General features: G+C 36.1%; 1 protein-coding gene across 3 annotated transcripts; it reads left to right on the forward strand.

Annotated features, from left to right (window-relative positions):
- The first annotated feature begins 1,364 nt into the window (after positions 1 to 1,364).
- Positions 1,365 to 26,737, forward strand: LOC141461670 (protein Fe65 homolog). 3 transcript variants are annotated; one of them, XM_074142891.1, is made up of 15 exons: positions 1,365 to 1,482; positions 13,477 to 13,629; positions 13,709 to 13,961; positions 14,179 to 14,316; positions 14,452 to 14,579; positions 15,405 to 15,520; positions 15,805 to 15,926; positions 16,019 to 16,217; positions 16,396 to 16,523; positions 17,951 to 18,117; positions 18,228 to 18,326; positions 19,270 to 19,481; positions 19,621 to 19,800; positions 19,903 to 20,061; positions 23,000 to 26,737. In XM_074142891.1, the coding sequence occupies exons 2-14, from the start codon at positions 13,497 to 13,499 to the stop codon at positions 20,038 to 20,040; spliced, it is 2,013 nt and encodes a 670-aa protein (XP_073998992.1). In that variant the 5' UTR covers positions 1,365 to 1,482; positions 13,477 to 13,496; the 3' UTR covers positions 20,041 to 20,061; positions 23,000 to 26,737. The 3 variants fall into 3 exon arrangements, 2 of the variants coding, with proteins under 2 accessions (XP_073998992.1, XP_073998991.1); XR_012462988.1 differs by lacking the exon at positions 1,365 to 1,482 and adding an exon at positions 8,791 to 8,946 and having other exon boundaries at positions 19,903 to 20,099; XM_074142890.1 differs by lacking the exon at positions 1,365 to 1,482 and adding an exon at positions 8,791 to 8,946.
- The last annotated feature ends 279 nt before the right edge of the window (positions 26,738 to 27,016 follow it).

Below are 27,016 nucleotides of genomic sequence, written 5' to 3' on the forward strand. Positions count from 1 at the left end.
TGCTTAAGATAATAAACGCAAAGAGATTTTGTGAAAAACATTTCAGACTGTGTTAATGTGGGATCTATTCTCTCACACTAAATATGCTACCACATTCTGTAATCCAGACGAGAGTTAGCTCACTAACTAAATTCACTTGATAAACTCAAGCATTTAGGATAGTATTACTGGAGCAGAACAGTATTTGGTCTCGTTTTTTTGTAGGTAATGAAATCCCTTTACAGTCTAAATACCATGTATATTATAGTGTTCTTCGCTCAATTATCTGTTATGGAGCGCAAGTTTGGGGATATCAAAGTTATGAAGTACTTGAAAAATTTCAGAGATATTTTCTGAAAAAATTATTTGGTCTTCCGATGTGTACTCCTAATTATATGTTGGACATTGAAACTTCCCTGGAACCCGTTGTTCTTTATACTCTCCGTCTGCATATTAGATACGTTTTAAGGGTGCTCTCTTTTCCCTCATTTCGTTTGCCGAGGATTGTTGCCTTAGAGATAGTGAAGCGCAAAGCTTTGTGGTTTAAACAGTGGATTACTTTTGCGAGTAACCATTCGTTGGAATTTAGCGCGTCTCTGCAAAATTTGTCAAGTTGGGAGGGGCAACTTTCTGCACTCCTATTGAAAATGAGGACAGATCTTCGGGGAGTTTCTGTGAGGCGTGCTCTGAACTCAGAACATTTTTTGCTCTATAGGACGCTCTTAGATGCTGACGCAGAATTCTGCATATCCAAAGTGGGCAGTTCTGATATGAATATGAATGAGCTACGTTGGCTATTCAAATTAAGGGGGGAATTAGTTTATTTGAATTTCTCTCCCTGGAAAAAAAGAGACTCTCTCAAAGAAAGTTGTTCTTTGTGTACTCTAAATGAGCGGGAAGACCTCTATCATTTTTTGTGCCTTTGCCCTATATTAGCGGAGTTCCGGCGTAATATTTTTGGGCTAGATACCTTTACTGCACCATTCATTGTTAATTGTCTAACTAATAGTGCTCAGTGTAAACCTTTAATAAGGTTCGTGGAATGTGCCTGGAAGTACAGGCATGAGTTAATTAGTGCTTTGTAATTTTTGAGGTGATAAGAGCGATTATTATGTAAAACATAAAGAAGGAAATTATTTTAAGTTGGTTGTCTTGTATTAAGAAGTATTTTCATTTTTTTATATTTTATTTATTTATTTTTTATTTGTCTACTTTCTTGTCCTATCATTATTTTAGTTTAGTAATATGTTGATTTTGTTTTATTTCACTAATTTTTTAAAATTTATTTGAATTGTGTATAGTGTTTATATAAACCAAACTCTGGCAGACGGATTTTTCCATTGCTATTATAATATTCAAACATATCTATGTAATTTTTTTTCTGTTTAAATAAATATTATTTACTACTATGATATTAAGTATGTTTGAAAAAAATATGCAGTAATAGTGCACTATTGTGGTTACAAGAGGTAGCAGGAATAGTTGTGCAAAGCAGGTTTTATTGTAAGTTATTCTTAATATACTTATTGCTTAAGATAATAAACGCAAAGAGATTTTGTGAAAAACATTTCAGACTGTGTTAATGTGGGATCTATTCTCTCACACTAAATATGCTACCACATTCTGTAATCCAGACGAGAGTGAGCTCACTAACTAAATTCACTTGATAAACTCAAGCATTTAGGATAGTATTACTGGAGCGGGCTTACTATCTTTTAAGAGCCCGAGCTGTTACCGATAACAGACTGTGAATGTGGTCTCTATCCTCTCACACAAAATAGTCAGTTTAAACTTTAGAATCATTCCCAGACCTCCAGGTTTACCAGATCCATAAGTAAGAGAAGAACAAAGCTCATTAATGGAAATACGGGAACGGTTCTGAAGTTATACAAATACGTGATAATATACTGTACTCCAGAGTTGAGTGTGCTCATTAACTAAGCAAACTCAGTTCGAGAACTGGAGCTGGCCTGTACTACTATCACAGTATATGAATGTGGTCGGTTATCCTCCCACATAATACATATGACCACTTATTATATTCTAGAGAAGAGTATGCTTTCTTTGCTAAATTCTCTAGCTAATAAACTAAGTCAGTTTGTAGAACATTTGGTTAGTCGGACCAAATGAAGTTCCTATCAAAATTATTTGCCTGGTTATGGTATAAGAAGCTAACTGACTAATACTCAAGAATTAATTGTTATCTGATTGAATTGATGGTAGTTCAGCTTTCAACTACCTCAGTTGCTCTGGTATTATCGACTGCGTGTTAATGAAGTAACCTAATATGTTCGTACTTGCTGGCATTTAAAATTTGGAATTTCACATATCTTCAGTAGAGTACAGTAAGTGTAGAGATGAAATGTTTTTAAATTATAATCCATTTGATTCTCGGGAAATTAAGTTGTAGGGATAATAAAAAGAAAAGATTCTCCGAGTGGTGTCTCATTTTTAAAAAGTTTAATTATCAAAAACTTTCAGGATAAAAATTATTTACATTTTATGGAGTAAACTTTTTAAATTATAATATTTTATAAAAGATTCAGGTTATTTCGAAATTAATTTTAGAATTAACTAATCATTAAAATTTTTTCAAGATATTTTATTTTATTTCACATTATTTATTGATAAATGTTCACTTAATTCAACGGTATAATTATGGATATACAGCAATACTATGAAACATACTTGGCTCTTTGATCTATTCTCCCTGTGGAATTGTGGGTGAATGAAGTAGCTTCTCAATCATTACCAACCGCAAACTATGTCAAGGTACTATTTCTTGTCATGCCCGGATGTTGAACTCATTTCTGCTTTGTCATTCAAAATATGGTGACTTTAATTTTCTTTACCAAGTCATTGAGTTTTCCAAGGCTTTCCCCATTTTTTTAACTGATAACATAATTCAGCGCTTTAAATGATAGCTTAGCTACTCTACTACGTTTTGGTTGATACTTACTCTCGAAGAAAAATTCTTTACAAAGCTTACTTTTTGCCCATTTCATCTCTAGAGATATTCCAAATCGGAGAGCAATTAACCGGGAACAATCATTCCCTTGTTATCCTCTTCATATTTTCCAATGCTTTCGAGTTTCTGAGGATAGCTCTCCTATAAATCAAAGGTGGAGAGGTGTAAGGTTGAGGCTTACTTCCATCCCGGCTGTAGAAAACGTACTCATTGCTTCTGTCAGGCATATAAAAGCCGCACACTGATCTTTTTCATAGATTTTCTTAGCTGTAGCTAACTTGCTGCGGTAGCTGTAGCTCCATAGTAGGTAGTATATCGATTTTAAGGAAATCAGTTACAGAGGTTTTCGGAAAAACAGTAGAAAAACTGACAGGACCCTTTAAGAAATTAAGACTGTAAGCTAATTATTTTCTTGAAACTTATTTAAAATAAGTGATAAGTCCCTAATATTACACTAAAATTGACTTTAAAGGAAAGCGTATTCACACCTTCCCACGGATTGCTCTCAACTCTAATTCCTTTAATGAGGTGGGATTTATCCTCTTTGGATACATTAAAGCGTGGATACCCATAATTCCGCGTTTCTCTGGGATTCCCATAGAAAGCGTGGATGATTACCAGAGTAGGAGGGCTGAAAAACCCTCCACACTTCTCAATTCAGAATGCCATCTTGAAATTTCCGAGGTGGACGTTGCGGAAGGGACCCTTAGATTCCAGAGTGTAGTTATCTCTAACTTTCTATTGGGACTTTTTTGGCAACCCTCTATATCTAATAAGATTGGAGGGAAATAAAAGGTCTACAGGCGTTTAGGTGAATTAGACTGTGTCACATACAACCATAAACTACCCAACTGCTTTTAGATCCCGGAGACTTCCCAAAGAACCTCTACTTGGCCAGTTTGGATAGTGTACGACTCATTTATTTGCTAAAAAATATCCCTTTTTGGTTCATGAAAAAGGGGCTTCTGACAACTGTCTTTTAAATAGGAGTCAAGGCGATTCTAGGGAGCATTTTTCTGGAAATAATTAGAGATTAACAAGTTGGTACTGGAAGAATTTTTAGGTACAGTCAGGCTCTCGAGAAACAAGAGTGTTCAAAGCTGGTAAGGAAATTCTGAAGAGTATAGAATTATGGCATAAGAAAGCTGCCGTGGATCCTTTGTGAGTCCTTGTGTTTGTGAATTCCGTCCAAGAATGCAGAGCACCGAAAAAGTTGACTAGTTCGCGAAAGTGGGTTTTTTTGAACCCTTTGTTCGTTGTGGTACATTTTTTTGACAGCTTTGGATTGCTAAAATTAAAGGGTAGGGATTTAAAGAAATGACCGTGGGTTGCGCCCAGTCATAACGAGTTAAACAAAAGAAAGTTGAGCCTAAGGATTTACTTTAAGTTATTTAAAGGTATAGGAATGATTTGGAATCTTAGTGGTATGATTACGACGTGCTTCATTGCCTCGAATAGGCAGGCTTCGTGACAAGGAAGATGTTTTTGAGGAGACATAGGCGGGTAGTGTAACGCCTTGGAGAATGCCCGCGCTCTGAGGCTAAGGATCTTTAAAGTGAATGTAATTTAAAGAGACAATTTTAAAAATCTGCCATGACGTATTTGAAGAGGTATTGCAACGAGACTTGCGGGTTTAAAGACTGTAAGTGCAAAAGATAGAGTGAGAGAACGGTGAGACTTAAGGTTTTTATCGGTAGAATAGAATGGTTAAGGCTAGATCCTACCCCTTAGGGCTTTAAAAATAATAATGGAAAAAGAGTACTTTATGAAGAAGACAACCCGAGGACGCGCACGTCACCTCATATATGCTTAAAATGAGGATTGTTCAATTTCGAGTTTTCCCAACTACCAGCTTTACTATTTCACATTTGTATGAAATCGTCTTTCAATGAAAATTGATTTTTCCAACTAGAGCAGGTAGGTGTAGAGTGACTAAGTACTTCTAAACAACTAACTGACCTCTGTTCCAATCAATTTCCACCACCTGACGCTCTACTACCGCATTAACGTTCTGTGAATTTTATTTTAAGTGAAACTCACCGGAAGTTCAAGATTTCACTTTATATTTATATGCAACTCCCAGGAACATACGACAATAAGGTAGGGGTCAAAACCGGTCAGCAGGAAATGAATTTTAACACCCATTTTTACAGGTTTTGCTCGATTTTCACCGAGAAGTAGGCGTGAATGAGTGCTCCTCTGTTTGAAAAAATTTAATTGTTATTATTATTAATCTTTTTTGAGTAGTAAGAGAGAATAATGAGGTTATTAAAAAAAAAATTGAAGTAAAAAATTTCGCGTTATTAGAAAATTTTGTCACCCGGAAGCATTTTCCCTCTGGAGGGTCATTCAAGTGTAATGACTATAATTTCAGATTTGAAGAAGAAGAGGAGTTAGTTGATAGGAAATGTACATTACTAATTAGATTTTTCACTTTTTTGTGATTTTTTGTTTGTTTTGTTCTAATGGTTCAAATGATTTTTCGTAAAACTGAGTGGCCATTTAAACGCATTACACAAACTTTAATACCACCATCCTTGTAGACCTTCTTAAAAAAAAAAAAAATACCGGCAATTTATTTTAGCAGGGGCTTTTAGGGAAGGTGACATTAATCTTTGCTGACATAAGCAAGAAATGCAATTGTAACAACTGTATAATATTTTTGAGTAACCCATATTGCAAGTTGGAAAATATATTTTTATATTGTAACTCTATTGTACCACAATATTAAATTCTGCAGTGTAACATTAAAACCACTATCTTTTCAGTAAAAGGCCATTTCGGCATTGTGGAAAACGAGAAAGTCGGCGGTCTAGCGAAAAGAGCCGTTCAGTAAGGGGTACACTTTTTTGCTCTCAGTTTAGAAAACTTCAAAAGTAGTTTTGGAAACGTTGTTTTAACTCTTAGTAAGAGCTGTATGATCAAGAAAACGTAAATAAATTTAAATATTGCGCTGACATTCTTCCTCGAATCCCCAATAAATTTGGAAAGGTACGGGAAGCAGAGAAGCATTTTCATAAAACAATAATAGATTCGTCCATAACTCACGAATCTGTAGTAAATAAAGTTATTAGACAATCCTAAGTTGGTTTGTGGTAGCGGAGACGACGGAGACAATCTAAATGAAGCAAATATGGTAAAAATATAACAAATATCTAAGAAAACTGTCCGTAGATTCCATGGAGCGCTAAAAATATTTTAGTTACAACGAAACTAGAAGCGTTTGATGCATTTAAATAAAATGATATCACTAACGTTGCCGGGAAACAACGTGGTTTCGCAACAGATTTCAAATTTACACATTCTGTACCCAATGACTCATTAAATTCCTAAGTAAGTCTCATTTAGTTACCATTGTCTTATTTCCTGGGAGAAATTAATCTGCCTGCAGCTCTCAAGATACCCTTATCTTGTGGAAAATGCGGAGGAAGCTTGATTTAAAACGTACATACGTTGGAAATAATAAGTGTTTTTTTAAATAATTTTTTTTAAAGTGATATTTGTATTGACTATTGGAGTTAACCAACAGTAGTGGTATATGCTAATGAGCACACAAGTACAAAGTAAATCTGGTTTGAACACACACATGACTTTCATTTAACGCAATTTATTATCTAGAAATGTACGCAAAATGCAAGATAAATCAAAATGATTTTTCTTGATATGTAGAAAGATAACACGCTAAGCCCTTTTCGTAGTTCTCTCTCAACTTTTCCCACGCTTGCCTATCAGATGTCTGTCTCAGAGTACCAATCAATCATCGTCCATCTCGTTCTAGGTACTTCGTGACTATTTCTTGCTGGACAGGATACCAGTCTGTCAGCGTTTTTGTCCACCTTTCTGGCTCTATTCTAGAAATTTGTACACCCCCAGATCTTCTTAGAATGCAGCACAATCTCTAGAACATTCTAAAATTGTGTGCTTTGTTGATAACAGTGACACTAATCTTAATATTTTTTCTCTAATTTTAGTGTGCTGTTTTTCAAAGCTCTTTGAGTAAATTCTTTTTTGAGTTTAAGGTGGGAACATTGTCAGTCGAACACCTTCTTTTTAAAGGACACGCGCTTTATACTTCTCACATGATGAAGCAAACCTGTCAAATATTATACAGGAGTTAAAAACCGTACTTAAGAGCGAGTTTAACTTCATCCCTCTCTAAGTATCCCGCTAAAATTAAGTTCCCTGGAAAAATGATTCGAACAAAAGTAAAGTAAGTAGTGAGTTAAAAGTTTGAAAAGAATCATTGGAATCGTTTTCGAAAAAATATCTACTTCAGCAAGATTTGGTGGTCATTAGGATGAACGTAGGCCTTGTAGATTTGATAAAATGCGTAGCATGGACTTGGCAGATCACAGCTTGTGTAGGCACTGTCTGGAAGAATGAAACAGCTCAGAAGGGTTAGTTTACCTTAGGGTTCGGCTCTTCGGAGAAGAAAAATCCTCGTCGTTATACTTAGCACAGGAGCTTTCTCTGAAGATTTCCAAGTCCAGTCAGACAGGACTCTCTGGGTCGCATAGCGTAGACTCCTGGCCACCCTTGTAGAAGCTAATCTAGACCTGATAACCATAGTATAGTGAAAATCAGCTATTTTTATTTAGAGAAATACTCATAAAGATGTCAGGACTTAGTGTATTAAGCTAAATTGCTGATCAAATCTGATGCTGAGACTGTACATTACACGGACGTAACATATTACAGAATTGCCAATCTCCTTCCCTCACCAGAAGTCCCAAAATTTAATTTTCGTAAGAAAGTGTTATTTACTAACTTTTTTGCAGTTAGTAATGACACCATAGTTATCTAAATTATTTCGTTGTTTTGTGATAAGAATTTGTAATGAAAAGATAGTTGGCTTCACTATTATCACAACTCTGGCCAAACATAAGTTTGTCCAAGTTCAAATCCGTTTCTACCGAGAGGCAGTTAAGTACAGTCACAGTTGGGTCATGTAGACTAAATTCTTCCCGCACGACATTTTAAACATTTCATTCTGTCAAATATTATACAGGAGTTAAAAACCGTACTTAAGAGCGAGTTTAACTTCATCCCTCTCTAAGTATCCCGCTAAAATTAAGTTCCCTGGAAAAATGATTCGAACAAAAGTAAAGTAAGTAGTGAGTTAAAAGTTTGAAAAGAATCATTGGAATCGTTTTCGAAAAAATATCTACTTCAGCAAGATTTGGTGGTCATTAGGATGAACGTAGGCCTTGTAGATTTGATAAAATGCGTAGCATGGACTACAACAAATAAAAGTTGTAATCATTTAAGCAATCAGTTGACCAAGTTTCAAGAAAGTTCCATTTTTGTTCAAATGGGGGAAAAAAGTGAAAAATCGATTCAGCAAAGTGACATCTCCAATTTGCTGATTTTGTCAAAGAGCTCAATGCCGGGTCCCGTATTGGTTGCTAAACCGAATATCTTTTGAACTTCCTGTGATTTCTGTTTTTTTGAGTTGTGTTGCTACACACAACTGCAATATAGGCTGGATATCACTAAGACAAATTTCTTAAAACAACTTTTTCTTTCTCTGAGGCCCACAAAACGAAAGTTTTGTAAAAAAATTCTAACTCGAAAATCTGTTCGATTGCAATTATTCTTTTAGATGAGTAAAAAGAAATAAAAAAAATCAGCGAATAATTAATCATTTTAGAACAATTCATACATTTCATGATAATTATATTACATATACTGTGTTAAGAAAAAGCCGATTGAGAATCATTTATTTCTTTTATGAGAATTTTTTTTTTAAAAGAGAAAAATTACGAAGGAAGATATTTGGAAAATGGGTAGACGCCAGTAAGTCTAGCCCAGTTTACAATCAATACTTGAGAGTCGTAGTCAAGTTGTGTCTCACACAGTCCCGAAGTGTTAGTTCTAACTTGGACCGCTTTCGTGTATTACTTGGTTTACTCACAGTCTGTGGCTCATTTTTAACTCGAAGTTTCTTCCTCCAATTAAACTCAAAAGTATATTTTTTTTCCGATGCTACAGTAGCTGAAGTAAGTAAAAATGCATGTCTTTAAAAAAGCATACAAAACAAATTTGATCTCCTGTCTAATATGTCCGAATTCATTACCTTTATAGTTTTTGACTAACACAACGTTGTAGGTTTCTTTTTATTTATTTATTTATTTATTTATTTATTTTTATTTTGCTTAAGCTTTGAGAAGAAAAAACGTAAATGTGTTTAATATTATAAATAAGAATGTAAAGGTGTGATTCTAAAATTTTGGCTTTGAGTTTTGAAAAAAATATCTCTTAGACTGGGCAAGATTGCCCCCCCTCCTTGGACATCAATAATTTTTCTATTTAAAAATACATATTTTTGAACTTGGTTCAGTAACTAACCTCGTACTTATAGAAGGCCTATAACTTTTATTTGGAACATTAGGTATTTCCTGGGATGTACTGATGAAATCCTTAGTCCAGGTGTACTACCTGGACTTAAGTATTGTACTAGCATGGCTTAATAATACTGTCCATATAATAATTAAAATTTTGTTTGTACATCTCTTTTACTCCAGTCCTCAAGGTTCTGACTAAGTTCCTTCAAACTTAGAGGATTTCCACTTTATAAAAATCCTTACTAACATATACGGTGTTACAGCACATTTGCACAACAATGACATAAGAAAGCCTACTGCCACCTCACTAAAGAATTTGTCTAGAAATTTTTTATAAATCTATGTGTATTAATGCAAATAGGACGTTTATAGAAAATCATTGGAACAATTTTTGAGAAAATCTCAGAAAATTTAAAAATGCATTTAGTAAAGTAGTACGTGTAGTTGAGAATTTTTTTTCGTTGATTTAGTGATTTCGTTAATCTTGGAATTTCAGAAAATTACTTAATTCTCAGTAATATTAGGCATGAACCCTTCATGTTCTTTTCTTCAAACCCGAAATTTTATCAACATATTTAACTCTTTTTAGCAGACAGAAAAAATAGGACCGTACATTACACAAAACTGGTGCTACAGAGAAACCTTACCACCGCCTCTCCAAGAAGTGCCCATAGTAGAATTTTCCTAGAAAAATGCCAAAAATAAAAGTTTAAGATCTAAATCTATCCAGTCCATATACTATGTTTTAAGAAAATCGGCTTTTTTTCAGAAAATCACCAAAAAAGCTGAAAAATTAATTCAGAAAAGCTGAAAAAGCTTATTGACGGTTTCCATGATGGTATCTAATCCAAACATGAAATTTGAATGTTCTGCCACAATTCTTTTTCATGTTCAGGGGGCAATGCAATCTCATGCAAGGGCAAGAAAAATTAATAATAACAAATTTTCTTCATTTCCAAAGTTTACAGAATATGCGGTACAAATTTCCAAACATAAAAAATACGAACAAAATAGAATAAAATATAAGTACAAGATACATAACTACTATATGGGTTCTAGACAAGACATATAAACAAAATAATAATAAAAAAATCGCTTATGAAATCTCATATTTTTTTTATCATAGTAAATTTTCCTAAAACTTTGATTTTTTACTGAAGAGCTAGTTAGTAATATACGTAGTTACTGTGAAGCAAAGTCTTCTGTGGCTGCGGTGCCATGGGGCGTAGGTCCCGTCCCATCTACTATCTTAATCTTAATCTTAGTGTGAAGCAAATGTGTTTTCATAGCTCCTCATGATTCTACTAAACTACGTTGTTACTTGAGAAGTAGTTTCAATCTTAAGGGATAAACCTAAGGTATTGCAACAAGACATGTTCAAATTAAACTTTGGTAACCGGCTAGAAAGTTGAGAAAACCATCTAGAACAATCGCGTTACCGTGGATTTAACTTCAATTCCCTCCTTTCTCTGAGCCCCACCTAAATGAAGTTTTCTTAAATGTTTGAAATAAGATAGCCAACATGTATGTATAGTGTACACTGACTTAAAAGAAAATAATTGGATTAACAAAACAAAAAAAAATTCTAAAACTAAAAGTTCTATTAAAAAAAGTGGGTTTTATTCAGCCGATTTGCTTCTTATTTAGAATTTCATTTTACGTATTAAAGTGTTCATATTATTTAGGCGACGACAGAACATTACACAACAGTAGCACATCAGCGTGAAACTTGCTACCTTCCTCCTAAAGTGCCCTTTTTATTTCAATTTTCTTTCGAAAATGTTTCAAATAAACGTTATAGTACTTTATATAAATGTGGACTTGAGACGTACCATCGAACCACGTATTGCTGTTGCAGAAGTTAGAAGATAGACTTTAGCGCAGCATTTAACATGTAACATTAGGTTTATTCCTATAATTAAACAAGATGTGACCAAGCTCAAATGGTATTGAATATTATTCCACTCTTTCTGACCGTATTTGTTATTTTAAAGAAGGTTATTAGAGTGAGAATTTTAGCCCCCTCTTGTTTTTGTTTACTGTTATCTATGATTTTGAAAATTTGAAATGAAATAGATTAATGAAATTGAGTGAACGGGATACCGTTCTAAAGCTAAAATTGTTGCCTGGAAACGAGAGAGTGTGTGTGAGAGAGAGAGAAAATATAACTCTGTAGTCGTATCAACTGAATTCTTTGGTTCTGAGTTATGGCATCTGTCGTATTAGCTACTAAAATTGTATTAGCTGCTAACAGAGATTCCGTAGTTTTGCCTAAACTACTCCAAAATCTGTTTGGTTATACTAGAAAAACCTAAACTGTATAAAATCTTTATAAAATGATACAAAGTTGAATAGATCCCTAAACTCATGCTTACGCTTCTTAAATGATAATACGGATAAATATCATCGAAGCAACCAGGACAACAGTTACTAACTAACGAGTCGTCAGTTAGCTGGCTTTGCCATCCTGCTGAACAGTATTACCCCCCTAAACAGATCCCCTCCCGCCAAGCTGAAAACATTAATCTTATTTTATTAAATAAAAACTAACCAACTTAAAAAACCAAGACATTAAATCTCTTAAGAAATATTTGTTATACTTTCTATAACTTTATTCATGACTTGTTACTCTCCAAAAAACACAGACGTACTTATTAAACAATTTCCACTGACAGTGCTACGACTTAACGCTAAATTAGGTGCCTCTAAACATCAGCATATTCTCTCCAAATCTGATATTCATTACGCTCCTGTAATGTAAGCGAAAATAATAACCGGCAAAATATTCTTCTATCTTGTCCTGCTTTTAACCTCTACAGACTCAGATTTATAAAAAATAACGCCCACTGCCACCTACTCCTACTCACACTTTAAGCTAGTGACGAGAACTCTAGAATTTTTTTTTTAACTTTACTTAAATGAATCTTTTAAGGCTAGATCACACAACAGCTTTTGACTATCTTAAATCTTGCTATCTCTATTAATAGTATTGATTAATTTAAATTAGAAGGTTTTGTCGGCATCGGTGATTTTTTTATCTTTCTCTCCGTTTCAGATAATATTGGTGCTTTTAATCAAGAGATTTTTTCAGACCAGGTGTTCGTTGTAACCGCACGAACTGTATGTTTAGTTTATATTCTTAGTTTTTGTACAGTTGACGTACGTTGTCAGACTTTGCATTTTTTTTAACTTATAGGATTTTTAAAAACCTCGTAAAAGTCCTCAACTAAAATGTCATCCACATACGCCAAATGTTGACTGAATCGGTTAAAAATCCAGATTTATCTTGACGTTTTTGATTACTTTATCTTGATTAACAAAAAAAGTCGGCTGAAAACCGGCTAGTCGGATCTTCTGTTTATGTTGATCAAATTTTTGTAAAAAAAGGGTCATGGATACACAATAAACATGCGTACTACGACGGATAAAATCAACGATATGGATAGTAGGTTGGTGCAAAAGTAGTTTAATGCCAACAAGTTCTTCAGTTTTCTCTTTAGTCTGAAGTAACGTGTGGCGGAGCGTTATCTTGCTGAACAAAACTTGTTTGAGATTAACCAAAGCTGGTTTTATGCTTTGTATTTATTGTTGGCAGTCAGGGACCAGAAATTCATAAAATGTACCAGAGTTAATCACGATGAATAGTAGACATAGAATTATGTCTACTTATTCAAGTATGGCATTTGCAATAGTCACTTACTTGAAATAGAAGTCTTACATAGTAGACTAAAATTCTAATCATGAATAGTAGCTACGGAATGCTGTTTGACCGCCTCCTTAATCAATACATTAGACTGGCCAACCACTCTTCATTTATGTGCCATATATTCTTTTCTAGAAGTTTTTGTTCAAGAGAATGCGAGAAAGCATGTGAAAATGGCGAAGGCTTGTTGAGGTGTATGTTCATGCGCCATGATCCTACATCTGTTTTTACCTTTCCCACAGTTTCGTGATAGCCAGTAGTTTCTCTTGTAAAAAAAAAATCATTTTTTATTCATAATTTTTTAGAGTTATTCTTTAGAGATTTTGGGAGGGAGAAAGTCAGGGGGCACTACCTGAAAATGTATCACCGAGTCATAAATCTCAGCCAGAGAAATGCGTTCTAAGTCTCTTCCCACCACCTATTTTATGTACTGTACATATTAATTTCAGTTATAGAGGATTGTTTGTTGCGAATTTTTGCAGGTAATTCAGATCTAAATGGGATGTTGTGTGGAGAGTTAGGTGGTAGAATCCACCCGTATCTGGACTTCACCTCAACCCGTAATCCATATTCCACATTACTCACCTTGTACAGAATGGCAGCCATTACAGCGAATGAAGAGGACATATATTTGGGTACTTATGTTACCAAGTTTGTTTAAGCTAAAATTAGGTATTTTCTGATAAAATTCAGCATGAATTTCTATTTTTGCAGAGAACGGATTATTAAGTTACGAAAATCCAAACTACCATCTACCACGTCTGGATGATGCACTTAACTCGAACACAGATATGTCTGTGTCTGGATATAGGGATTTGCTGTACACTGAACTGGAGGCAATATGCCGTCCAGGAAGTACCACAAACAATAGTCGGAAATCTTACGCCACTCTGGACATCGGTTCCATGGGTGTGGACTTAAATACTGGGCCAGTGACCAATCTGGACACAGATAACTCACATCACAGGTGCTTGCAGCCCCATAGATTTACTTGTAGCATACCGCATGTAGCATTTACACTGTGACACCCTCAAACAACGAACTTGGGGACGTGCACAGAGGTAGTTGTAGTGCAACTACTTTGTCTTTTATTCACTCAAATGCCTCTCTAGTCTCACTTTAAACCTACTAACATATATACAGTGACTCCACAAATCTACAATGATTTTTCTATTTTGTTACAGGAACAGCTGCCCAGTGATCTTAGACAATACACTTGTGGGGAACGTAAATCGTGGTAATTGTCGTACTCTCGATCTAACATCTTCGTTGAGGCCTTCGAAGCCAGATTTGATAGATCATTCATCTTTTGACAGTGACAGGTATTTTCAAAACCCCAGTCTTATGAATTTAAAACCAAAATTTTTATTAATTTAAAAAGTGGTCATTTTATACTTTTTTGTATTGCTAACAAGAGAATTTCTAGACATTTCCCACCGTATTTTTGGATTTTGCAGAGATTTTGAAAAAGATGATGCAGAAATCATTGATAAGAATATATACGAAGGGCAGTCTGAAAATCCTCTATGTCCACTTGGCTATTCCACAAACGAGGAACTCCCTCCCGGCTGGGAGCGACACCAAGGTGAGTATTGAGGTACTATTTTTTTATGGAGTGGTAGTTTCATGTTTTTGATACGTACATTAATACACAGCATCACATTTGTGTCCAAAGCTATGTGTGATTATCACGAGCTGTCAACTTTTTTTTTTTCAATATCACATTACACATATAAACTAATTGCCATATTCAAGAATTACGTCTATTTTGTGGGTGGAACTGTTACATGAATTCAATGACCTTTTACAGGACTTTTAAACTACCAGTTTAAAACACATATTCATAAGCCCTTGTTAGTACTCCATGACTGTTTTAAATTAGACCACACCAGTCAATTTTTGCTTCTCCAATCATTTCCCAGCGTTGAGACCAGACTTCGTGCCGCCTGAAGGTGCTTTCAATACTTTGTTCCGGATGCAATAAACTAAAGGAACATGTAGAAATTATTTATTATAATATACCATACTCTTATACAACAATAGGCGTTATGGCTATACAATATATTTTCAGTATAGTGAACCTATGGATCTCAGAATTGATGAATCTTAGGAAAATTCATAATGGGATCAAATATTCGACTATAAAGGTCGAATTATGAACTGCACAATCCTCATGGGCAGGTTTAGGGGATTCATCGTTTTTTGCAAACTGAACTAAGTATTAAAGGAATGTACGATAGAAAAAGTTGTGAAAAATTTGGGAAAGCACTGTTGTTGAATTATGTGTAAAAATTATTAAAAGAAATTGGAAGGATAAATACTGTCAACGGTCTATTATTTCACCTCCACCTTGCACATAAATTAACTATCGACACTACACTGACACGTAATGTTATTTCTGTTTTTGCAGATAATGATGGTCCATATTATTGGCACATCAAGAGCGGTACAATACAGCGGAATCCACCAGAAGTGATCAGTGGCAATAATGAACCCAGGACTCCTCTGGTTAAGGATGCAGAAACTGTAAGTATTTAATAAGATGTATGAAAAAAAAAAAATGGTCGTTTTCGTAACTAAAGAATTCTTTTGACATGAAAATTCAACACATGATTATGAAGCACGATACTTCGGAAAAGTAAGTAAACAAAAATGTGTAGCTTGTGATGATGAAAAGTTAATTGATTGAAAAATTTACTGAGACAGCTGGTTAACAGAATTTTTTTATATATCCAGTTCAAATAAAAATTAAAATACCTGTATCCATACCCTCTACTATATATACGTATATTTATATTTTGTTATGTTAGGCACTGACTACCTTTCACCAGAATGGTGGACTAGGTGTGGTCACCAGAAGCAATACCAGTTCAGCTCTTGAGGAAATCGATTCCAAGAAACGAGAAGATCGCAAGGAAGAATTAGCTTTGAAGTAAGCCAGACAACCCTGTTAACAGTATAAATTTATGGTGAACTAAGTAATTTTTAGTGTAATATGTAAAAAATTAATGTTTTCTTCTTCAGACGTAGGAGTTATCCAGCTCGTACTACGGACAAAGATAAGGAACGAGCTATTCGATTTGCCGTACGAAGTCTTGGTTGGGTGGACATCTCTGAGTCGGATTTAACCCCGGAAAAGTCTAGCAAAGCTGTTAATCGATGTATCGTGGATCTATCGCTGGGCAAGAATAATGTCATCGATAATGTTGGACGTTGGGGTGATGTAGGTATCACAGAATTTACCTAGTAATATTTCTTAATACTTTCCACCCATCATGAAATGGTATCCTCATTAAGGCTTGCTCTAACGGTATTAAAACGCTCCTCTTTGTCCAGCTGTCTGTATGACAATAAAATTACATTAGGAATTCATACTGACTAAATTTATTTTTGCGTTTCAGGGTAAGGATTTGTTTATGGACTTGGACGAAGGCGCTTTAAAATTGATAGATCCAGAAAATTTAACAGTTCTCAATACGCAACCAATACATACAATCAGAGTTTGGGGAGTTGGTCGAGACAATGGAAGGTAAGAAACGCATCTTATAAAGCTACAAATATACAACTGAATTAATATTAGGGTGCAACAATCTAAGATGGTGGCTATGGTTAGAGAGAAAATTTGAAGGCATACAGAGTTCCAGTAGAGATAGCTCAGGCGAGGAGTTATCCAGTGACATAAAAGGCTTAGCCATCTCTGGGACGCCAATTTTCACTCACTATTGTGGCACTTAGACAGCATGAAGAAGGTGGTTCAGTGTGCTTGTAGTGAGCCTCTAACCTACCTTACATATAGTTCACTGCAACATCACCTACATGTTCTACAGTGTATATAGGAAAAAACATTATCTACTCATTTTTCAGAAAAAAATTGTAAGAAAAACTGTATAAGCGATATGAACAAAAATCTGTACGAAAAGAACATGGGAAAAGATTAGTATAAAGGCATGATAAAACTGGGGACAACACTATTCCAACACCATTCTTGTGTTTGCATAGCATGTAGAAGTTGATTCAATGCTTCTGACCCACCTTTCTACATGTATAAACACATTGGCGGTTTATTCAACTTTTTTTGTCATTGAGCTAAGATGCTTCCTTATATTCTCAATCTTTTTATATTCATGCGACACTTTTTACTTCCTAATTGATATATTCGTATATTTACTCATTCTTCCTCTGTTTGTTCATGCTTGCACTTCATTGATGCGTACAGGGAAAGGTAAATTGCTTAGTTTTGCTTAGATGTTTTCTTACAAAAGCAGTTTTGTAATTTTTTTAATTTTTAAATTAACTTTTTAAAGTGCTAATAATGTTGGAGATGCAGGTCATTACGAGTAATTGTTGCACAGCATCTCTCTTCCTGGTGTGTCTCGCTCACAACTATTTCCGAAAGCCAGTATTTTTGAGTTTCAAACTTCATTGCTAGTTATTAAATTTTACCGCACCAAGTAGGTGTCATACACTGATGATAAAATGGCTGTAGGATTGTGCCAAGTATAGACTTTAGGGGACAACCATGTCCTTCAATTTATTCTTTAGTATGAAGGTCGGTGTATGGTGGAGCTATGTCTACCTGAAAAATAGTTATTTGCACTTACGCAAAGCTGGATTACGCTGGGCCATTTTTTAAATAAACTTCACTCTAGTTGTTGGCAGCAAAGGTCTCTTGAACGCGTAAAAAGTCGTTAGGAGAGTTATTCATTTTATAACCCAAGTTACTACTTCACATTATGGTCGCTTTGAACTTGTTTTACTCTCTAAGGATCGCAATTATTTTTCTCTTCAAGATTGCTTTTAAGAGGCAATCGTAATGGGCTGAATTTACAACATTAGTGCGGCATTTAAAGAAATAAATGAAACATTGTCTTGAAAAAACGCTTATGTGCACTTTTTAGTCAAGAGGATTTTTACTTATTGTTTATTTATTTATTTTATTTTTGTTAATTAATTCAGGGACTTTGCATACGTGGCCAGAGATCGTGTGACACGTAAACATATGTGCCATGTATTCAGATGTGACATGCCGGCTAGGACTATCGCCAATACTTTGCGTGATATCTGCAAACGGATAATGATTGAACGAAGTCTGCAGCAAAATTTGGCTAAACCTATAGACACAAGTGAGTATCTCTTTGACATACATACGTTTGTTTGCTGAGTGCCAAGAAAGGAGTAATAAAAAACATAGGTCTATCCCTATTAATTAAGTAACTGTCTTTTTTACGTTTAGATGACTCTATTAGCGGATCCAGGCCAGGGCTGGCCACACGACCCACAAATTTACCCACAGAGCATCGACGTTTCCACAGAAACCCACAGACACCTATTTGTAAGTATTATTATTATTTATTTGTCTGTTTTTAGTATTTATCTTATACACGTGATTTTTTTTACATCTTTTTTGTGGGTGTATTCATTTGTATCTATTGCTGGGACTGGATTAAACATTATTTTTAGGGCTGTTACAGACCGCGAATATGATCTTAATTCTTTCATACTATAGGTTTACCCATATAGTAAACTTCAGAGCAATAAGGGCTCACTAACTAAATTTCTAATAAGTAATGAACTCAACCAGTTTTTCGAACATTGCTTGAGATAGACTAATCTCTCTTTTAAGGGCTGTCTTAGACTTTGAATGAGAATATTCTATAGTCCAGAGCAGATTAGAGTTACTGCTGGTATTTCCAGTGCAAGAAAGGCGATATTCTTGCAGATATCTTGAAAAAAAAAAAAATCCGCAAGCTCGTCAAACGTAAGTTTTTTTTTACAATAAAAGGTGAAATTAAAAAAAACAATGTAAACCTTTTTAGTTGTTTTAAAATAATTGAAAAACTGATCTGAATTTTTCTCATAGATCCTCGATGATGGATAAAATCTACCTCTCATAAATCGCAAATCAAAAATAAATTACCTAATATCTTCTATTTTATTTTAAAATTCACACAAACATATGTATAATAGTTACATATAAATAAATAGGACACCTTTTATAGATATACTTTAACTTTTAGTATAAACGACGGTGTATCGTATGGTGGAGCTATGTCTACCTGGAAAATAGTTATTTGCACTTATGCAAAGCTGGATAACGCTGGGCCATTTTAACCTTTGGTGGTCTGATGCCACTAGTATTTGTGTACTGAGGTGCGAAGCCCACACAAAGGTGCCGCAGTGTTTAAGCCGGACGTGTGCACCGGACCTTAACATGTGACTATATTTACCACTATAATCTATTCTTAATAATAAAATAGTGGAATGTTTGCTTGCAGGTCAATCATTTCCAACTCCTATGGAAGAGCCTAAAAAGGTGATACATGCTGACTATCTTGGCAACATAGAAGTAACCAAATCCAGTGGCATGGACGTTCTAAACGACGCTATTGACCAGCTAATGAGCCGAGTACCTCGATCTGATTGGCAACCCGTCAATATTGCGATAGCACCAAGTATGATCACTATCACTCCGGCTGATAATCAACAGGTAACTGTCTCTAGGTTCAACCATACATAGGTAGTAGATCGGCATTGTTCAAACAAGAGACCAGTTTAGAGGATAGATTATAATTCCTCACAGTATTATATTTTTTGTGACTAATCTTATGTGTCTGTAATTGTTCTAGGAAGACATAAAGCCCATAGCAGAGTGTCGAGTCAGATATCTTTCCTTCCTTGGGATTGGCCACAATGTCAAGCAATGTGCTTTTATCATGCATACTGCACAAGACCTGTTCATTGCACATGTATTCTCGTGTGAACCGTCTTCTGGAGCTCTGTGCAAAACCGTGGAAGCGGCATGCAAGGTACTTAACTTGTGACATTTTCCATTCTGTGATTAACTGATGCAATCCTCATATTTGGAATATTGTTTGAGTGATTTTGCTTCGATTGAATGTTCGGTGCAGTTGCGCTACCAGAAGTGTTTGGACGCCCATCCTCAGTGTCTGGTGAACACGGAGACCAAGTCGCCAAACAAGGGTCTGGGCGCCACCTTAAAATCCTTTGTCGGCACCATAACTGGGCGTAGGGTGAAGAAATCCTGAGACAAGCATCTGTCTCTCCAGGTATGCTTTTGGCGTCCCTCTAAAGCTTATTAATCAAAGTAAGTTTTTTTTTTTCAATAAAAGTTAATACAAAATAAATAAAAACAAACAAACAAAATACAAACAATGTAATCCTTTTTAATCAGAATAAACTTCTTCTAAAAACTTAAGCTTTGCAGAAAACCTTTGGAACGTTGAGGCCGAAGGAGATAGTAGCGCAAAAAGAACTAGTAGGGAAAGTCCTTGACCTCTTTAGGAGGGGAGGGTTCGCCTACTAGAACTAAGAAGGGGCTGGCACAATGAGTCTTCTGTGGCTGCGGTGCCTTGGGGCATAGGTCCCGTCCCATCTACTATCTTATCTTATCTTAAGCTTTGCAGAAAGTGTTTCAGTCTAAATTCATTGCAATCAACTAAAAACGTTTTTCAAGCAAAAGCAAAATGAATCGTATCAATCAAACTGTGGCTAATTTTTCAATTAAAATTAGATTAGATTAGATTAGATTCCATCGGGGGAATTGGCTATTCAGCCTACGCCACCGCGACACCCCAAGGATCTATTGTGGCATCCCCCTAGTTGAAGACCCTCTCCCTATCCTGTCCTTAACCAAACTGTGGAATTGGGGGGGGGGCTCCCAGGTGGTCGATCAGAGCACCTGCCATCAGAGCACCCTCTCGAGTTCTGCTTGCCTTAAAAGCCTTAATAGGTCCGAGAGAGGGCCCTGGCTGAGGCTTGTTGGCACCAGCTTCTCTTTGCCAAAGAGGCGGTACCTTAGCCAGACCAGCCCCTCGCACTGACATACCACATGCAGTGCCGTCTCCTCTTCTTCCTGACAAAACCTACACAGGCTATCCGTTGCCAGGCCCATGCGATGCATGTGCTTATTTAGTCTACAATGGCCAGTGAGAATGCCAACTGCTATCCTTATGGCCACCCGGCCTAGTTGGAGTAGTTCTGCAGTTAGCTTGGGCGAGTAGCTATGGATAAACTTTTTCGCCTGTCTCTGGCCTGGAGTTTTGACCCACCATTCCCTTGATCGGTCCTGCATCCATAGCTTAATGGATGTGCTCCTGAGGCATCTTGAGACACCGCAGAACGGCTCCGGCCCGATAAGCGCTCTCATTGAACCCTCCCGGGCCAGGCGGTCCGCCGCCTCATTGCCTCTGTGACCCGAATGCCCAGGTACCCAAACCAGGAAGACCTTATTATGGCTACTGATTTCCTTCAGTGCACCTAGGCAGTCCCACACCAGCCTTGAGCTGATCTCCCACGAGTCAATTGCCCGCAGAGCAGCCTGGCTGTCCGAATAAATGACAACTCTGGAGTTATACACTCCCCGCCTTCTTATTTCGGTAGCGCAGATAATAATCGCGACTAGCTCCGCCTGAAAGACCGTAGCTAGCCTTCCCAGGCTCACCGAGATATTACATCTCGGATGAGCCCCGTACACGCCGGCTCCCACTCCGTCATCCATCTTAGACCCGTCCGTGTACCACATAGATTCGCCTGTAATTGGCGGCCCATTCTTCCATGCCCCTCTGTCTAAAATCAGGACTTTGAAGGGTTTTTGGAAGTCATGCCTAGGAGTCATTATGTCCGTAGGCAGGCCCAAAATCGGGTCCGCCTCCAGCTCCTCCCATAGGTCTTGATATTTCCCCGTATGCCTGGGATAAATGGGCGCTTGTCCCTGTTGTAGTCGTGCCACAACTGCTCTTGCCACGCCTTGGACGTGAATGTGGAGTGGTGGAAGGTTTAACAGGACCTCCAAGGCCGCAGTGGGGGTAGTCATCATGGCACCCGTCGTACTCAAGCAGGCCAGCCTTTGAATACTTCCGAGCGCTCCCGGCCCCCCCCATCTGCAAGGTCTTCGTCCACCACGCCACCGCCCCGTGGGTTACCATTGGTCTCACGACACAGGTATAAATCCACAGAGTCATCTTCGGGCTTAATCCCCAACTTTTACCGCATAGCCTCCTGCACCTACCCATGGCGATTCTGGCTTTGTGTGCGGTAGCATTAATATGAGAATTCCATGTCAGCCTTCGGTCAAAGATAACTCCCAAATATTTGGCTTCCATGGCAAAGGGGATCACAACCCCTCCGAGCATTGGCTGTTGTAAGCCCAATTAAAATTAAAACCATCTTTAACCAGGGCAATCCTTCTTTTTCATGTCTAAATAGGTTTTTTTTTTCAAATCAAAATAAATCGTTACTTTGTTTGACAAAAAAAAAAAAAAATTACATTTAATTAAAATATAACTTCATTTTCTAACAAAATTTAACTACTTTCAATCTACGAGATATCATTGCTATCAAAGCTATCAATTTCAATCTAAGTAATACTTAAAAAAAAAAAAAAAAAAAAGAAACCTATAAAAATGACCATTATAGAAATCAGCAAGTCTTGTGTGTGCGGGGTAACTTAAGTGAAGTCGAAATCTCTACACCAAACTGATTAATTTACCTCGGATAATGGATGAAAGTTCGACACCGATCAAAGATACATTAAATATTCGTGCTAAGACGGCTAAGTGAAAGATGTTTGTTATCCAGGTATGCAGACCTTACCAAATTTTCTACATTATATTTGTTAATAAGTATGATAAAAAGTTATCAACTAGCAATAATCGCACCACGATAACAGAGCAACTGTGAAGAGACGAGGCTTGTTAAAATGTTTTGGGTACTAGGTAATGCGTTCCAATAATGTCCCCTTCATCAACTCATTTACTGCTTACGATAATTAAAGGTCGACAGACGGTTTTACCATGCTGTAAAATGTAAATAAATACAAAACTTTTGTATCTATTACTTCATTATGAAATTAAGCATTATTATTATTATTTTTATTTTTATTTAATAAAGGAAATTGTGACCGTTTAAGCCCTCAAACTTTACTTTTTCTAAGCGGTACATTTTTTTGCTTGCAGTTTATGCTATATATTGTTTGTGGGTTTACAGGACCTTTGCGGCCCCGTGGAGAGAGAGGTGATCAAACACAGACACCTTCAGAGCCCCTTGGTCAGCTCGACTTCTTTGCAGTCGCTGTTGTCGCCCAGTCTCACCTATCGCGCCCACCACTGGCACTTCTAGTCACCTGGCAGTTCCCAGCCAGTCCTATCCAACTCTTACACTCCAGTTATTTAAAGAAAGAAATGTAATCCAACATTTTTTTTTTCTGTTATGTAACATGATTTTTTGTGTGTTAAATTTATGTATTATAGTCAGAATACAAATATATGCATGGAAATAACAGTTCTATTACACTGCTCAAAATGTTTGGATTATTCACGAGTAGTTTGAGTTAACATCTTTTGAGTAAATGACACAATTTTCAACTACATCTGTTGTGTGTGGTGGCAGCTTAAGCCCAAAGTAGTTACATTAAACTACCTCTGAGCAGGCTCCTAGTGTGTTGTGGTTCGTAGTGTAGATTCCATATAGAGTTAGAGTGGCTATAAACAGCCTGTGTGACTCTGCCTTATAAGGTGTCACACGGTGTACATAGAAGCGTAAAGTGTGCAAAGTGTACTGGGACTTAAGTGTAGGTTACAACCTGAAGCCAAAGTAGTTTAATAAAAATATCTGCATGCAGCCCCTCTAGATTGTTGCTAGGTGTCACAATATAGTGTTAGATAAGAGCAGAATTGCTATAAAGAGCCACAATGAGCTAATGTGAAAAAAATGGCAATTTCAATAGTGTGAATATTGTGTCTTATTTACTTAAAATAGTTGAAACTGCTTTGGTCTATTTATTTGTACTTTATTAGTTTTGCAATCATCGGAGCAGGGCAAGAATAATTGTGTACCATCAGGTACAGTGAAAACGGAACAATTTACTTATTTGAGATATCGTCCTATTCCTGAGACGTGTCTTTGAAAAGGGAGATTCTAGGAGAAAATTAGCGGGCCAATTTCTTTGCTGGGCTTCAAACTTGGCCAGTTCCCAATGAGTGACCTCAAAATACTACTAACATATACTTCATCTTAAACGTTCGATCCAGAATTCACTATCAATTTCGTTTTTCTGTCCTAGGTGCAAATATGTAGGGGGAGGCCTTTGATACTTCAAAAGCTATCACAATCTTCAGTACCGTACTTCGCGGCACTGCACTGAACTATGTTACTTTTGCAAACTTATTCCAAAAAATTACATGTTTTCAATAAACTCACTAAACCTATTAAGAAAGACAACTTGAGATAGTTTATGAGATATTCTTTTTCAATAAATTTTCCGCAAGGAAAATAACTGGGGAGTCTTACTTGATTTTTTTTTTCAATTTATTCCAGATTTTTTTTTCGGGATCTGGGTGCCACATATTTCTGGAAATATGTAAAGGAGAATTTCACTTCAAAATTCGATTTCTCAAATAAAAAGTTTAAAGATGTTCCGTTTTTTGTGGTGGTGGAATTAGAAAGTTTTCAAGTTTTGTAAGTGCTTCTACTGTTTCTAGAAGGACCTTTCCCTATCGAAACTTTTGAAGATGCAAGCATTCAAATTTATATTTAAAAACATGCAATAAAAAAGTGTCTATTTTGGGAAAATATTGTAATTGAGAAAGTTGCATGGGAAAAAATAACACGGTTGGCTCACAAATTAGCTGCGCCCTTTTATTTTCTCAAAATAAATCTTTTAATGTCAATCAAATTTATGTGTATTTGGGACAGTTATTTAATTTAACATGTATTAGAGTATTTGGTGTAGTTACTATGCCTTCTCAAGTCTTAAATCCATTAGGCCTAAATGCATTTCTTAGGAAGATCTAGTGGCTAGAGGAGATTGGGTAACACATTAAATGTAGCATTTGGATGGATCCAGGATGAAATAAAAAGTACTTTTTAGTTTAAACGTTACTTTGATGACTTGGAGTGCATGCTATTGCGATTTAATATAGTGAGAGTACACAAAACGCTCAACTGCCTGCGCTAACGTTCAGTGGTACGTTATTATATTGGTCCAAATTCATATTGGTAATTTTAAAGTCCAATGAACACAAGCTCTCCACAGCTTTAAAATAAGATCTGTCTTATTTCTTAAAGATTATAGATGAAGTTAACAAGCCTATTTTATCAAAGTGTGGTGAAACATGTTAAATTAGTGAAGATTAGGTGGGCCGGACATTTTGCCAGAATACATCCACTGGACGTGGCAAAAAATATTTTAGATGAGCAGCTGCAAGGTACGTGGGGAACCCCGGTGGGAGGATGGCGTTGGGAATAATGCAAGGGTTGCTTAAATAATATTCGCAACGGAGGGTATCGAAGCAGACGGAGACAAAGGGCCGTCTAGACTGTCTAGACACTAGTGTAAGGAAGGCCAAGACGGTGGTTTGTTAGGCCATTGAAGAAGTTTTTGGTTTAGCTATACTCATCGTTCTATCAAAAACCTTTTATTCACATATACTTAGTTTACGATTAACTCACCTCTGTCACTCAAGAGAAGCTGTATGGGCCCAATCAGGCTTTGGATAGCGAGGATTTTCTTCCCCACCCTTTACACTTTGCCTTGATGCAGCCCATTGAGGAGCGTTCAGGGACGTAATTTATCTTGAATAGTGATACAGCCAACATTATTGTGGGTATCCCATAGTTGCGTAATAAAGAGGTTCCAAGAAACGGATTCTTTCTCAAACTATTACCCATACTATAACATTTCATACGAGTTTTATTGGTGCAGCAAGCACTGAGCTCGGAGAAATCTGATTTAATGGCATTTAAGGCCCGGTTCCGTGGATGCATGTTCTGCAGTCCAATTCGTCATAAAAGTGGATATATGTCAGAATGTTGTGGTTACATTGTAGGCACCTTTTGTTTTGTCCCCAAGTAATTATTTTTAATTTCTAGAAAGCCCGTTATTGAAGTTATTAGATGAATAACAGAACATATTAACCAATTGTTTGAAAAAAGGGACGATAAGGTAGAGTACCTAATGTTATTTCAAGAAATTCATAAAAGTTTTGAGTATTTTAGAATATCACCAGCAACACATAAATTCACGGGAATAGAAGAGAGTAACTCGAAGCACCCAAATTTCCGTGATTGTATTTTGGCAGAAGAGAAACTATAGTAAATGTCATATCCTACTAAGATTATTTATTGGACACAACATTTTTTATTTTTCGCATCCTTTTCGGAAAAACGCTTAGGAATTAGGGATTTCAGTGCAAAAGCAGTAAGAAATTGGTTCTGACATGTTCTTGCGACATTTGGCGAGGTGATGGAAGGCACTCAACGTTTTCTTTTTTTTAAATGTTTTGAAGAAGTCATCAAATTTCATTTCCACAAGAATACGCATTTGTTGTAACCGAAATCTCCTAAGAAATGTAGGTCATAATCTTTTAGGGCTAAAGATGAGCCTGCAGGTTAGGTTGTTGATCAGAATCTCTATAAACGTTTCCTAACTTATCTTTAAACTAAATAGATATTCCAAAAATATTTTGTTGTTATATACATTTACGATATGTGAATGGCAACAATGTTTGAAAAATTAGAGCGGAATGGCTTCTTTTTGAGCTAGCTGAGTTATATATCAATAATTTATTGTAATAAAGAAATCAAGACAAAAAAAAATCAAATTTTATCTGTTATGAAAAAAAGGAAAAATTGTCTTTGTATCTTAATTCGAAATAATTGTAAAATCATTAAGAAATTGGATGTACCAAAAAAAAGTAAAGTTATAAATTATTTAGTACAGCTTTATCTGGAGTTCTTTACTTCATGTTGAACATTTTTAACCTTATGTTCTATGAATAAATCTAGTTGGATTTACGAAAATTTACGCATGAAATAATTTTTGGAAGTTGATTAGAGGCATAGCCAAGCTGAGTCGGACCCTATTCATGCACTATTCTGCATGTGCTTGCCTCTTCTCTTCCTATCAAACAGATTACAATTTTTTTTCTTAACACATTGTTGGTGTTCAGAAAGTAAATGACCAAGAGAAATTACACATTCACGAGTACTTACGAAATTCTATAT

Source organism: Rhodnius prolixus, unplaced genomic scaffold (assembly GCF_049639745.1).
Source record: "Rhodnius prolixus isolate KJV_2025 unplaced genomic scaffold, Rpr scaffold_12, whole genome shotgun sequence".
Taxonomy (NCBI): Eukaryota; Metazoa; Arthropoda; class Insecta; order Hemiptera; family Reduviidae; genus Rhodnius; species Rhodnius prolixus.